Source organism: Haliotis cracherodii, unplaced genomic scaffold, assembly GCF_022045235.1.
Source record: "Haliotis cracherodii isolate W230 unplaced genomic scaffold, xgHalCrac1.p SCAF_9, whole genome shotgun sequence".
In the NCBI taxonomy this organism is placed as follows: Eukaryota; Metazoa; Mollusca; class Gastropoda; order Lepetellida; family Haliotidae; genus Haliotis; species Haliotis cracherodii.
Genome location: NW_027266343.1, coordinates 58,623,816 through 58,639,967, shown reverse-complemented (window position 1 = coordinate 58,639,967; position 16,152 = coordinate 58,623,816). Strand labels below are relative to the sequence as shown.

Sequence of the window (16,152 nt, the reverse complement as noted above, 5' to 3'; positions counted from 1 at the left end):
AATTATCATATAATGGGTATGTTTCTCGGCAGGATAAAGCCAACGGATGCAAATATCAAAGGTCAAGTAGTGACTACTTTCACTGTTTATAAACAAACATGGCGTTGCCCTTGTCATTTGGCTATCGAGTCAAAATTAACCATCGGGAATCTGGATAAACTACAGGGATAACTGCTATCATTATCAAAAGAACAGTCTAATATACTGAAAATGAGTGTCTAACTGTGACGTTGCTAAGGCATTTTATAAGTTTTGGCAACTTTGGAGATATAAATTTCAAAACAATTTTGCAAGGGCATGAGGCCTAGCCAAGCGGGATCAGTAGCCATATCTGTGCTTGTAGACCTCTGCGGCTTGAAACCTTCTCTACAAATTAAAATAGCTGGATTTGGCCGAAATATGTTTGAATTGTTACCTTGTTTCGTTTTGTCGCTGTGTGTACATCTGTGTGTGTACTACACTTCTTAACGTTATGACAGGACAGACCGACTGTCAACAACATCTGACCGTGGCCGTGACGTCTCATAGACTAGGGTTAGAGTAGCTTCCCTTCACCACTGTAAAAGAAACAGATTTCAGTGGAACTATATTGGCTACTGTCACTGTCCGACTGACACATCACTTACCCTGTGACGTAATAAATATTAATGCGCACATTCCAGGAAAACTCGCAATGTTTCGGTAATGTTTGTGTGAGAGGGAAAGCGATTTTGAAGCACGGAATTAAAGAATGACATTATATGATAAAGAGGTTATCACGCTTGGGTGTTTGGGGATGGTAAATATCCTGTATTAGGAATAAACACTATGTATTTAGCTCGCCAAGGCTCGCTAAATACAATGCCAAACACACTCGCGTGATAACGTCTATTTGTCGATCTCGTATGACCATCTACGATATCAAATATCTGTTGACTAGAAACTGTTAAAACTTCCATTAATGTTTAATCACGAAAAGTTACAGAGTATGTAGCCAAGGTAACAATACACTGAATAGTTGATGTTTGGCTAAAGAATGTCATATTGCACTAAACACATAGGAGCTCTTGTCCAGTAATGAGTGACTTTGTATTAGCACTGCCTTGACCAGTATTTTTCTCTTTTAATGCAGCAAGTCAGCTTAATATGCAAGTGACAGCCTCCATGGTTTAGTGGTAGGGCGTCCGCCTGGTGAGCGGAAGGTCCGGGGTTCGATCCCCGGCCGCATCATAACTAAAGACGTTAAAAGATGGTAATTGTTGTTACCCTGTCGAGCACTCAGAATTAAGGGGCTAAAACGAGATCTGGTTGGCTCGGAGTCAGTATACTGTGTCTGAGTTGGGTTTTCATGTTAAACTGTGACATGGTATCTTAGTAGACTAGCACTATAAATCGGCATCAGTCCTGACTAGTACATGCAGCCATACACACACACACACACACACACATGCATGCATGTCGCCAAGTGCAGTAACCTTGGATGCAATTTCGGCTGACCTGCCCATCTTTGCGACTTGTGTGTGAGTAGGGTACACATACATATCTGGAGTTTTAGCATTGATGAAATTCCTGTTTTTGTATTGATAAGATTTCTATTTTTGTATATTGATATGATTTGAATTTTGATTTTTAGAAATTGATATAATTTCTTTGGCTGCTCTGTTTATATACTTTCAAGCAGCTGACCATCTTTCAGAAATAGAGTTAGTTTGGCCATCGCTTATGCACTTCTTCGCTTTAAGAGATCTACGACAGATAGCGGATCTAACTGAGGTTTTAGCCCTGGGTTGGGGCATGGTCTTGACATTCCAGTAACAAGTGCAGCAATGGACTTAGGTTGATTGCAAGATGGGCATACCTTGTCATAGTGCTTCCTGTGCCCGAGTCTGAGGCAATTCTCAACTCAGCTTTAATTGAGTTTGAGTACAGCTATTTGTGGATTTGTGATGTTTGCTTGGGTAGCTTGATCCCTTCCGTATGCTCAAGTTTGGAATGCTGGCCATTCCTACGTTATCTTGTCCTGGGTAGAATAATTTTCATTTTGTATGACTTCCTTGTGGTGTAACCCTGCATTGTTTATAGGTGATACATAATTTGAATGATGCTCACATCGCTACAGGCTTACATATCAACTGTACAAAATGGGAAAACACTAAAAGTCAATGGAAAGAAGTTTTTTTGCTGTATTTAGATATGTTATTAGATTTGGCTAAATCAAGATGTGCTAACATATCCAATGGTGTTGAGAATGTAGAGCTGCAGACAAAAATAACTGCAAAAAGGACCATTTCCAGCCTTTCAGTCGTCACATCTCGCTGTGGGCAGTTACGTCCCTTCCCCGTTCCAGGATCTGCTGATCATGGGTTCTAATCCACGATTTTCTTTTGTTCAGTCAGCATACGAAAACATTGCTTCTAATTAAACATTTATGACCGGCCTCATTTAGGGATATCTTCCCACACCACACTGCCATTCCGTGATATATCTCAAGTACAGTTCAATGCAGGGTTGTACTAACCACTCTTATCATGAAAGCCAACATTCCCTCAGATGTCTTCACCAGGTATTGCAAGGTCAAGGTCACCTTCCCATGGTCACTTTGAGCTTGCACTGAAAGAACTAGTTCTATTGATTTTTTTTCTAACTTGCAACAATAGGTTTATGTAATGGTGAATGGTTTATGTAATGGTTATGTGAATTTTTAACAATAATGAAATTTTTTCTTGGAAATGATCAGACATGTTTGTACAACTAACAGCAAGCCTTGTTCTGTCAAGTTGCAAGGTTTTCACTTCTGACTTGATCAGTTGAAAGGATATGTGTTAAATGAGTGAAACAGGTCGATTCTAGAAAGTTCAAGACACTTCAAGTCCAGGCTCAAATATATTTTACATGGCACCAAGTGTGGCATTAAACAACAAACAAACAAACAAACAGTCCTTGATTGAGGCAGGCGTTTATTCTTTTAAAGGAATGGATCAAAAGGATAATGTTTATGATTCTTTTCAGCCTTGTCAGCCATGTTCCACTGTGTCGTTAAGCTAACACAGCCACGATGTACACACATGTGACACTATCGCCAAGTCAGTCAGCCTTGTCAGCCATGTTCCACTGTGTCGTTAAGCTAACACAGCCACGATGTACACACATGTAACACTATCGCCAAGTCAGTCAGCCTTGTCAGCCATGTTCCACTGTGTCGTTAAGCTAACACAGCCACGATGTACACATTCATGACACTATAGCCAAGTCAGTCAGCCTTGTCAGCCATGTTCCACTGTGTCGTTAAGCTAACACAGCCACGATGTACACACATGTGACACTATCGCCAAGTCAGTCAGCCTTGTCAGCCATGTTCCACTGTGTCGTTAAGCTTACACAGCCACGATGTACACACTCATGACACTATAGCCAAGTCAGTCAGCCTTGTCAGCCATGTTCCACTGTGTCGTTAAGCTAACAGCCGTGATGTACACACTCATGACACTATAGCCAAGTCAGTCAGCCATGTCAGCCATGTTCCCCTGTGTCGTTAAGCTAACAGCCGTGATGTACACACTCATGACACTATAGCCAAGTCAGTCAGCCATGTCAGCCATGTTCCCCTGTGTCGTTAAGCTAACAGCCGTGATGTACACACTCATGACACTATAGCCAAGTCAGTCAGCCATGTCAGCCATGTTCCCCTGTGTCGTTAAGCTAACAGCCGTGATGTACACACTCATGACACTATAGCCAAGTCAGTCAGCCTTGTCAGCCATGTTCCCCTGTGTCGTTAAGCTAACAGCCGTGATGTACACACTCATGACACTATAGCCAAGTCAGTCAGCCATGTCAGCCATGTTCCCCTGTGTCGTTAAGCTAACAGCCGTGATGTACACACTCATGACACTATAGCCAAGTCAGTCAGCCATGTCAGCCATGTTCCCCTGTGTCGTTAAGCTAACAGCCGTGATGTACACACTCATGACACTATAGCCAAGTCAGTCAGCCATGTCAGCCATGTTCCCCTGTGTCGTTAAGCTAACAGCCGTGATGTACACACTCATGACACTATAGCCAAGTCAGTCAGCCATGTCAGCCATGTTCCCCTGTGTCGTTAAGCTAACAGCCGTGATGTACACACTCATGACACTATAGCCAAGTCAGTCAGCCATGTTGGCCTTGTTCCCCTATGGCGTTAAGCTAACAGCCGTGATGTACACACTCATGACACTATAGCCAAGTCAGTCAGCCATGTCAGCCATGTTCCCCTGTGTCGTTAAGCTAACAGCCGTGATGTACACACTCATGACACTATAGCCAAGTCAGTCAGCCATGTCAGCCATGTTCCCCTGTGTCGTTAAGCTAACAGCCGTGATGTACACACTCATGACACTATAGCCAAGTCAGTCAGCCTTGTCAGCCATGTTCCACTGTGGCGTTAAGCTAACAGCCGTGATGTACACATTCATGACACTATAGCCAAGTCAGTCAGCCATGTCAGCCATGTTCCCCTGTGTCGTTAAGCTAACAGCCGTGATGTACACACTCATGACACTATAGCCAAGTCAGTCAGCCATGTCAGCCATGTTCCCCTGTGTCGTTAAGCTAACAGCCGTGATGTACACACTCATGACACTATAGCCAAGTCAGTCAGCCTTGTCAGCCATGTTCCCCTGTGTCGTTAAGCTAACAGCCGTGATGTACACACTCATGACACTATAGCCAAGTCAGTCAGCCATGTCAGCCATGTTCCCCTGTGTCGTTAAGCTAACAGCCGTGATGTACACACTCATGACACTATAGCCAAGTCAGTCAGCCATGTCAGCCATGTTCCCCTGTGTCGTTAAGCTAACAGCCGTGATATACACACTCATGACACTATAGCCAAGTCAGTCAGCCATGTCAGCCATGTTCCCCTGTGTCGTTAAGCTAACAGCCGTGATATACACACTCATGACACTATAGCCAAGTCAGTCAGCCATGTTGGCCTTGTTCCCCTGTGGCCTTAATCTAACAGCCGTGATGTACACACTCATGACACTATAGCCAAGTCAGTCAGCCATGTCAGCCATGTTCCCCTGTGGCGTTAAGCTAACAGCCGTGATGTACACACTCATGACACTATAGCCAAGTCAGTCAGCCATGTTGGCCTTGTTCCCCTGTGGCCTTAATCTAACAGCCGTGATGTACACACTCATGACACTATAGCCAAGTCAGTCAGCCATGTCTGAAAAGAAATGTCAGAATTAATGGATAAGCGTCTTGAGGGCTACCATATGGTTACCACATTCCTAGTGAGTGAGTGAGGGAGGGATTTGGCTAATTCATTGTTGCAGCATGAATCAGAAGAAAAAAAGAGAAATATGTAACATGCATCATAAGCATGATAATGTTTTATAATAATCAGTGACCTCCATACCCCTGCCCGTGGTTTCTTAAAGGTGGTAAACTTTAAGAGTTGCCTCCTTTTAGGCGTTCATCACATTTCAAGAGGACATCCTGTGATATAACTGAAATATTATCTAAAGCAGATTCAAACAACTCCCTCACTCACTTATGTTACATGAGGAACCAGTCACTGTAAGGAGATGTATTTATTGCAGATAACATCACGATCAAAGACAGCAGGAAGCATATTGTTGCCAACGAGGTGTGGGGAGCTCTACGTGGCCTCGAGACTTTTAGCCAGCTCGTCTGGAAAGGTACAGATGCTAAAGTGAGTCTGTGCATCGTAATTTTCCAAAATCTTTTTATTTGAAATCAGCATGTAGTGCACACAGTGCACAGGTCACAAATCAGGCAAAGTTCAGCTGCATGAATCGTTGGATGGGTGACCGCATTCAGCAACTTGGTTCCTGAGAGTTTCTAGGGCTTCGGTCCTGCCCCACACTGAAGAACATGCTGCACATGTGGTGTCTCCTGGGGCAGGTGACCTCGTTCGAAATGTGCCTCTGTTCACCCAGCTGTGAATGGGTACCCGGTAGGATGAGATGGTAATATGATAGTTAAGCTTCTGATGTTTCACAGGCATCTTGGGTTGTATACTGCCAAGGTAGCTGAGAATGAAAATCAGGTGTACACTGATCCATTGACCGGGATAGTTATGTTGGCGCTTTGTGCATGCACCTTGTATATTTTGTTTAGTGCATTATAAGTAATTGTTAACTAAATATCAATCAGTTATCGATAAATAATGGAGAAGTATCTTTATCATCCAAAACTGTCTACCACAGAAGATATTGACCTTTTTCACACTTTCGCCATCTTGGATCGAAAATGAGGCTTGGAGCACATAGCTCCATGCAGTGTGAGTCGCATCAGCTCATAGGGAACAGACAGCATGTTGTGCATTTCACTGATGGACATTTCAAACAAACAAAACATGGTATCCTTTGTGTCTGTACAGAAGATATTTCACATTTAATCCAGAGGTCCAACTAAAATATGCCTGTAATACACTGGAATTAGCATTTTGCTGTCAGGATCCCGGAAGTGAATTGAAAGGTGCATTTCGAGATACATATTTCAGAAACAGATATTATATTTATCATAACCTCATCGGCATATAGGTACAGTGTGACAATATGTTTATTTCACGTTTCATAGTGGTGTTTGCTGCACAATGCACTGTCGCTTTGCCATGAGTCCATTTGACAAAAAACACTTTTTCTGCTTTGATTTTCATCTAAACATATTACGATGTAAATGAAATTAGTTCACAAAATAACTTGTGTGTCAAAATAAACTTTCAGAAGGGGGGTTAACTCTATTCAGTGTGTACAATGACAGATGAAACATTACTTGTTCTTCAAACATCACTTATTTAACCGATTATTAACGATTGAGATTGCACCATGCACAACAAAAGCAATAATGTGTGAAATGTTTAAAATAAGTTAAAAGGGAACTTAGAATTGATAAATATAAATAATGCATGAAATTGAAGAAATATAAGAATTGATACAAACACCAACTTCTTGAACACCCTGACCTAATCCTGTATGATGATAGGTAATTATATATCAAAAGGAAGCTACTAATACATTTATCCTGAATAGTTTAAAATGTCTTGATCAGATATGAGTACAGATAAAATAACAAAAGATGAAAAGGAATCAACTTCATTTGGTAATCAAGCCAAGATAAAATATATGTATCGGTACAAATTATGTTGATGGAACAATCTGGATTTCTCATATTTGATAAAGAAAAACAAACCAAAATTTTCATGTCTTTATTTCTCACAATATAAGCTTTCAAAACTTAACATGGACCGGGTGTCTTTGTCAGTCAAAAGCACCTAATTAAATTCCAGGAGAAAATAATTTTCTTGCTTGTAAACAATTGGTACAATGTGTGAGTGAATAAGGCTTTTCATAGTCAGTTGGCCACCAGCGGAAAAGAGGCTTAGTTTAGATTTTCATTCCCACATTTTCCTGTATACCTTAAACCTTTTCTATTGCGTAAAGGAGGTATCTGTACGCAATTTTCATTGGGTAGTAAGCTTGCAAGTGTGTGCAGGAATTTTCAGGGGGTCAAAATTGCATAAATTGAAGGAAAAATGCACAAATTGACAAAATTGGCTGCAACATTTTTATTAAGTCATTAAACTATCCAAATTATGTCTTTGATTACAGGTAATATGTTCGGTTATCTGAATTTGAGAGGCAGATACACAAATGATGATGCATGTCATGGATGCCTCCTGCAATGTATACGACCACATTGTCATTCACAACCGAGACACGGATGTGTTAGTACCGTTGATACATTGTACCTTGTTTTTCACCCCTGGCCAACTGACTATCACTTCCTCTTCCTATTTAAGTGAAATGTGAAAGGAAGCACATTTATTGATTGAATGAATATGGCTCTTAAACTTCTTTGTCCTTTGACAGGATGCACATTGTAACCAGTGTTACTGTCAGCAGAAAGCTCCTCCGGACACCTGTCACCCGGATACTAGTACTTCATTGTGTTGACTTGCTGGACTCAAAGCCTGAAATGAATAATTCAATAATATTGTAATAATATTTCTACTTCCATAATTGTTTTTATAAACAATGTATATTCACCTTCTCTCAAAATATTGCTTACATGTATTTTGAAAACAACATTCTTCTGAAATAGAGAAATTTAAGGAAAATTAATCACAGTGTGTAACATTACATGCTACTTTAGAACAATCTTGAAGGCATCAATTCATCTGATATGTCTAAAACTCAAACAGTATATTCTGTGTAAACAGTAAACACAACAGATGCATCAATTTAATGACAGTGTACTACAGCTCTTTATATCAATGTCACACAGAAATTCACTCTTGTTTTAATGAAACACGTTTTGATATTTGTATTACCGGTATGTATTTAATCATGAAATACTTTGTTTAGTCTGATCATGCTGAAAACATACTTTCGCTAGAGTGAAATAAATAAGAGTTTCATTAAAATCAGGTGAAATATCACGTTTTGTCACACCTACAGTCAGTCAGCCTAATTGACACTATGGTTTTCTGAGTAAGGTCATGAAGATCACAAAGAAAATATAAGACTTGAATTTTTTTTGTCAAATGAAATGTTTATCTCTTTGTGTGGTTTACTAAAGTTGATATCTTGACTTGAAAATATTAACTTTGTCAGATCACAAGATGAGATAAATTCATGCTGTCATCGTTATTTGACAAGGAAAACAGATTTCTTCTATGTATTCATATTGATATGATTAATAATCAATAATACATGGCAATTGCTTGCACAAAAGAAATTATTTTGTTTTAAAAGTTTCAAAACATGTTTGTGGACATAAAACCAGATGGGTTTCACAATTAAACAAAGGGTATAAATGAGTTATTATTGCAATACGCATGGGAATTAAAAATAATTCTGTTTATACTTTAAGCTTATAGTAATGTCAATATCAAATTATGCATTTGAAATATTTGAATACAGACTATTAAAGAGTTATCTGTTTCTGTAAATCATATACAGATCACATGTAGATTGAACATTTACTGGCCATTAATTAGTTGTGTTTTTGTTAATTTCATTACATGATTAATTTGGTACAGTAAAGTAAATATCATTTTGGTAGAAATATTGTTTACAAAATTGCAGATATCAAACTGTACTTTACTTCAGATATTTACACACCCTTTATGTAATAATTCAGTTGAAATATTTCACCTCATGCTATCTAATCTGTCAACATTGACAATCAAAATAACAACTGTTCACAATCACAACAGCACAAGTAGATCTAGAGGTGTAATATTTTATTGGAATGCATTTGAGTCCATTACAATTTACATCAAATACGCAACTGATGCAAAATTCTGATTTGTTACGATTGTAAATTCTCAGTAGGTTACAATTTCATACATTATATCAACATATCAATTAAGTTAGTTTCTGACATATATCTAGATATGGTCAAAAGGTCAATATTTCGACTTCAAATACAACCCGCAAAGTTATTTAAACTAACAATAAATAGTTTGGCTTAATGGTGTGTAAACAATGAATTATTCTTTACAAGATCTCAGTAGCATTTGTATTAAGTCTGTTGATGCAGCTACCATAAACTGCACTGGGAGTTACCAGATGGTCATGGATATATTAAATTGAAATCACAACAGAAGAGCCAGACTCAAATTTATATCGGTAAGGAGACCAGATAACAGTAGAATAGTTTGTCAATGATAAGAATAAGAATAATGATCAATACTTATGATAAATGTACCGGGATGGTTAAATTGTCGCAGTTTGTCCCGATTGCGTGTCTTGTTGACATCTCCATGTGTTTCATGTGCTATCCAGCCTTCACCTTCTGCTCTCCAAGCCTCGCTTTCAAACCGGAATGAGCGAAGTGTGAAAAAGGTCAATAGCTTGGGTGAGATCAAGCGATATCTACACTGTAGATATCGCTGCAATGAAATTGCATCACAATGATTTGCAGACCATTATGAAGTCATTGGTTACCATGACGTCACAATCAAATGACATCACTAATGGCTCTGCTACTGAAGCTGTTAACAGTACTTTTCAAATTTAAGACACTGCTTATTACTGTCTACAAACTGAACAAGTTGGAAGAATGATGTTGGAGGATAACTCAAATCGCACCCTTTTGTCTTTTGATATCAAATATATCAACACTCATTGATAAAAGTGGAAAAACTCATCAGCAAGCCTCGGAGTGTTCCACTTTATCAACTCATGTTGATATATTTGATATTGAGATTCTCTATTTGAGCAAATACGCAAAAAACAATTCCTGAAGAAATCAACATATTTTACTGCATTGGTGAATGGTGGCACATTTAGTCAGAGATTACTTTGTGGGCATTTGAGATATAATAAAAAAAGTTGTGTTATTTTCCATCTTCAGCAATTAACATTATTGACAATAACAATTCTGTTTGGGTAAATCTAAACTTTATTTCATCAAAATAGTTTGTGTAAGGTATTATCATATCGATAATCGTTAATGTTACTTCCCATTGAGACCCATGAAGATCCGGGGTGGAATAGGTCTTCAGCAACCCATGCTTGCCATAAAAGGCAACTATGCTTGTCGTAAGAGACGACTAACGGTCTCGGGTGGTCGGGCTCACTGACTTGGTTGATGCATGTCATAAATCCCAATTGTGAATATCAATCACTGGATTGTCTGGTCCAGACTAGATTATTTACAGACTTGCCATCATATAGCTGGAAAATTGCTGAGTGTGGAGTTAAACAAACAAACAAACTTTCCATTGATGATAATTCCGATTATCGATCTTTTTGGACAGTCCTAACAATCTGTAATGAAATTATCAATATCGTTGTTGTTGTTTTATGATCTTTGTCATTGTTGTTATTTCAGCTGTATGTGATGGAGACTATAGCTATAGACAAGCCTCGTTTTCCTCACCGAGGTGTCCTAATTGATACAGCACGGCACTTCATCTTCAAGGACGTCATCTACGACATTCTGGTAAGTGATGACTCCCCCTGCTGTCGTTGAGACACTGTAGTAAAAGTAGTAGCAGTAGCAGTAGCAGTAGCAGTTGTAGTAGTAGTAGCAGTAGTGGTAGAAGTAGTAGCAGCAGCAGTAGTAGTAGTTGTAGCAGTAGTAGTAGTAGTAGCAGTAGTAGTAGAAGTAGTAGGTGTAGTAGTAGAAGTTGTAGCAGTATTAGTAGTAACAGTAGTAGTAGAAGTAGTAGTTGTAGCAGTAGTAGTAGTAGTATTAGCAGCAGTAGTAGCAGCAGTAGTAGCAGCAGCAGTAGTAGTAGTAACAGCAATAGTAGAAGGAGAAGCAGTAGTAGCGGTAATCTTAGTAGTAGTAGTATTTGTAGTAGTATGGGTCTTAGTACTTAAGAGTAGTGTTTTTGTCCTGCTCATGTTTTATGTGTTGCAGCGTGGCATGGAGCAGAACAAGCTGAACGTGTTTCACTGGCACATGACTGACGACCAGTCGTTCCCCTTCCAGAGTGAGGCCTTCCCCGAGATGAGCGCCAAGGTGAGCTCCCCACCCTTGTACCATCAGAGCTCCAGATAAGCTGCCTATCTGCGTAAAATACGCATCAGAAATGCAGAAATACACAGTAAAATAAAATCCAAGTGTATCAAATACGCAACGAACATTACAGATAGGCTACAAAAATATAACTTGCGAGTATCATCAAAATATTGTGAAGTAACCCTGCATATTCGATTAGCAAATCAGCAACTTATTTTGAAATTATAAACGGGCATTCCGTCAACCTTGCCAAACACCACGATGACAGTTACATCATGATCATTTGCCATCACACTTTCTTGTGGAAGTATCGTGGTATTTTTGAGTCCTATAAAGCTCTTGAACCCACATGACACCAGTTTGCAGGGACTAGATGAATAGTGTTTTTAAATATTTAACTTAAATACCACCATGTGTAAAAACTAGTTGGTAACAGAAATTTGAATACCCAGATAGAATTACTGATACCCAAAGATTATAAAATGCATGGGTAAAATACCCACAACACCAAAAGCTTATCTGGAGCTCTGACCATGCCGGTGAGAAGACATCAGATGGGCTTTAACGCCACTTGATGTCTTCCATGTGGAGCGCTTGGGAACACAATGTGGTCATTGCTGTGGTATTTTCCCCCGATACAGTTAATCTTGTTATTTTTGTCTCAATAATCTAAAAATATCGTTTCAGGCGACGTTATTTTGTTGCTCCAGTACTATGATCTTATGTCGAACTTGGGATAACTCGCCATGTATTGAAGGATTTTGAGTTGACAAGATTTCATGTTAAATCTGTGAGGAACGGTGTGTATGTTTCCGAGCTATGAATATCTCGCTTTTAAAGTACGACTGTGTGATCTGTTCGCCACTAGGGGGCGTACCACTCTTCCTACGTCTACACACACGAAGACATCGTGGACATTGTTGAGTTTGCAAGACTTCGAGGCATCCGGATTGTTCCTGAGTTTGACGTACCAGGTAAGCGGGACTGACTCAGTTTCAAAGTGGTTCAAGTATTTCAGTTTTCTCGCAGCATGTCAGCTTATGTGCAAGCTGACTTCAGTTGGGGGTGCAGCTCTGCACAGCTACCCAGGCCCCATGTTAACAACTCAACAATCAAGCAGGGGCAACGGTGGCCAGCTGGTCTAGAGTTATGCCCCTTAGCCACACCAGGATCCTATTTTCGTGGTTTGTCATCGTCAGATTCACCATTATCCTTTGTCTGTAAGCACTGTATCCACGAGGAATCTCTCTTTTCCTCTTTTTGTTGTGTAAGGCCCCACTCTGTGATATTCCATCTATATGATGGTGGTCTGTAAATAATCGAGCCTAGACAAGACAATCCAGTGACTGACATCATGAGCATCGATCTACGCAATCAGGATACCCAATCACCCAATCCCGGATGTTCCCGGCTACCTGGTTTGTACAGAAATGGTGAACGTCTACGACCGCTGTAACCTCAGGCTTTCCCCCACTCCAACCTGACACGCTGTGATATCACTGAAATGCTGTTCAGTGCAGGGTTGAACCCAACTCACTCACTCACTCATTACTTCAGTTACATCACAGCATAATTTATGAAAGATGAAGGAAGAAATTACTTATCTGGAGATGGAGATGATCCTGGCATTATGTTCTAGAGTGAGTGAGTGAGTATGGTTGTATGCCCCTTTTAGCAATATTCCAGCAATATCACGGCGGGGAACACCAGAAATGGGCTTCACACATTGTACCCATGTGGGGAATCAAACCCATGATGAGCGAACACTTTAAACACTAGGCTACCCGACCCCCACCCCCCGATTTTGAAGTATAAAAAGTTCTTTGATAGTGTTTGAATACATGTCCTGAGTATGACCTATTTTGGAATGTAGCAGATGCAAGAGAGACGTCTTAGACCAATTCTTAGTCAAACAGACCCTTGTACTCTTAAAACAGATGTCCGTGTGCAGTGGCTAATCATCTTCCCGTGGCAAGAGAGTTGCTGAACTAGGCTGGCATTATGGAGTTACATTTTGGCTGGACTAACGAGTCTATGCATAGTCCAATCAAAATTGCGCAACCAAATCGAAACCCGGTTCGTAAACTGTCATGCAGATTTCGGTCAATTGTAAGATTTGCACAGCATGTGTACCACTCATTGTCAACAGATATTTTCCAAATGTTTTCATGTTTTTAATCAAGGTGCTCACGTGATTTGATGCATTTCGCGATGTAAGACCCGTTTTATCACAATGTAGATCTTGATTATCGATCAGATCGTCCTGACTGGGCGCCGCCATTTTGTTTGAAGCAAATGCAAGTGATGCAAGAAGTGGAATCTGATTGGTCAATGGGAGAGGCTTAGAAGGCGCATAACTCAAAAAAGCCACTGGTGGCGCTACGATTGAGCCCAGGAATTTGGCAAGGGTGGAAACTGGACTTTTAAAGTCAGTTTACTCACTTGCCTCGGGAAGATGTGGCTAATACGTTCAATGATTCACATTCTGTGAATAGCAGAGTATGGAACAGGTATCAACAAACCCAAAATGTTGACGATCAACCCCGTTCAGCTCGTCCTAGGTCATCGACAAGAGTACAACTTAACTTGCACAACTCACTCCAACAAACTTGTCACTTAACTTGGGACAAGACACTCAAACACACCCATCGCTTAATTTGGGACATCTCATCCAAACACCTGTTGCTTAACTTGGGACAGCTTGCGCAAACACATCCGTCTCTGGACGTGGGACAGCTTGCTCAAACACACCTGTCAGGTATTTGGGACAGCTTGCTCAAACACACCTGTCAGGTAACTTGGGACAGCTTGCTCAAACACACCTGTCAGGTAACTTGAGACAGCTTGCTCAAGCACACCTGTCAGGTAAGATGGGACAGCTTGCTCAAACACACCTGTCAGGTAACTTGGGACAGCATGCTCAAACACACCTGTCAGGTAAGATGTGACAGCTTGCTCAAACACACCTGTCAGGTAACTTGGGACAGCTTGCTCAAATACACCTGTCAGGTAACTTGGGACAGCTTGCTCAAACACACCTGTCAGGTAACTTGGGACAGCTTGCTCAAACACACCTGTCAGGTAACTTGGGACAGCTTGTTCAAACACACCTGTCAGGTAAGATGGGACAGCTTGCTCAAACACACCTGTCAGGTAACTTGGGACAGCATGCTCAAACACACCTGTCAGGTAACTTGGGACAGCATGCTCAAACACACCTGTCAGGTAAGATGGGACAGCATGCTCAAACACACCTGTCAGGTAACTTGAGACAGCTTGCTCAAGCACACCTGTCAGGTAAGATGTGACAGCTTGCTCAAACACACCTGTCAGGTAAGATGGGACAGCTTGCTCAAACACACCTGTCAGGTAACTTGGGACAGCATGCTCAAACACACCTGTCAGGTTAGATGGGACAGCTTGCTCAAACACACCTGTCAGGTAACTTGAGACAGCTTGCTCAAGCACACCTGTCAGGTAAGATGGGACAGCTTGCTCAAACACACCTGTCAGGTAACTTGGGACAGCTTGCTCAAACACACCTGTCAGGTAAGATGTGACAGCTTGCTCAAACACACCTGTCAGGTAACTTGGGACAGCTTGCTCAAATACACCTGTCAGGTAACTTGGGACATATTGCTCAAACACACCTGTCAGGTAACTTGGGACAGCTTGCTCAAACACACCTGTCAGGTAACTTGGGACAGCTTGTTCAAACACACCTGTCAGGTAAGATGGGACAGCTTGCTCAAACACACCTGTCAGGTAACTTGGGACAGCATGCTCAAACACACCTGTCAGGTAACTTGGGACAGCATGCTCAAACACACCTGTCAGGTAAGATGGGACAGCATGCTCAAACACACCTGTCAGGTTAGATGGGACAGCTTGCTCAAACACACCTGTCAGGTAACTTGGGACAGCTTGCTCAAACACACCTGTCAGTTAACTTTGGACAGCTTGCTCAAACACACCTGTCAGGTAAGATGGGACAGCATGCTCAAGCACACCTGTCAGGTAAGATGGGACAGGTTGCTCAAACACACCTGTCAGGTAACTTGGGACAGCTTGCTCAAACACACCTGTCAGATAACTTGGGACGGCATGCTCAAACACACCTGTCAGGTAACTTGGGACAGCTTGCTCAAACACACCTGTCAGTTAACTTTGGACAGTTTGCTCAAACACACCTGTCAGGTAAGATGGGACAGCTTGCTCAAGCACACCTGTCAGGTAAGATGGGACAGCATGCTCAAACACACCTGTCAGGTAACTTGGGACAGCATGCTCAAACACACCTGTCAGTTAACTTTGGACAGCTTGCTCAAACACACCTATCAGGTAAGATGTGACAGCATGCTCAAGCACACCTGTCAGGTAAGATGGGACAGCTTGCTCAAACACACCTGTCAGGTAACTTGGGACAGCTTGCTCAAACACACCTGTCAGGTAACTTGGGACGGCATGCTCAAACACACCTGTCAGGTAACTTGGGACAGCTTGTTCAAACACACCTGTCAGGTAAAATGGGACAGCTTGCTCAAACACACCTGTCAGGTAAGATGGGACAGCATGCTCAAGCACACCTGTCAGGTAAGATGGGACAACATGCTCAAGCACACCTGTCAGATAACTTGGGACAGCTTGCTCAAACACACCTGTCAGGTAAGATGGGACAGCTTG

At 41.1% G+C, this 16,152-nt stretch overlaps 1 protein-coding gene across 1 annotated transcript in view; it reads left to right on the top strand.

Moving 5' to 3' along the window:
• Positions 1 to 16,152, top strand: part of LOC139452280 (beta-hexosaminidase subunit beta-like) — a 64,859-nt gene that overhangs the window by 23,546 nt on the left and 25,161 nt on the right. The window contains exons 5-8 of the mRNA XM_071233687.1: positions 5,568 to 5,680; positions 10,834 to 10,944; positions 11,368 to 11,469; positions 12,338 to 12,443. Coding sequence (XP_071089788.1) covers positions 5,568 to 5,680; positions 10,834 to 10,944; positions 11,368 to 11,469; positions 12,338 to 12,443 — 432 coding nt within the window. The remainder of the gene's footprint in view (positions 1 to 5,567; positions 5,681 to 10,833; positions 10,945 to 11,367; positions 11,470 to 12,337; positions 12,444 to 16,152) is intronic.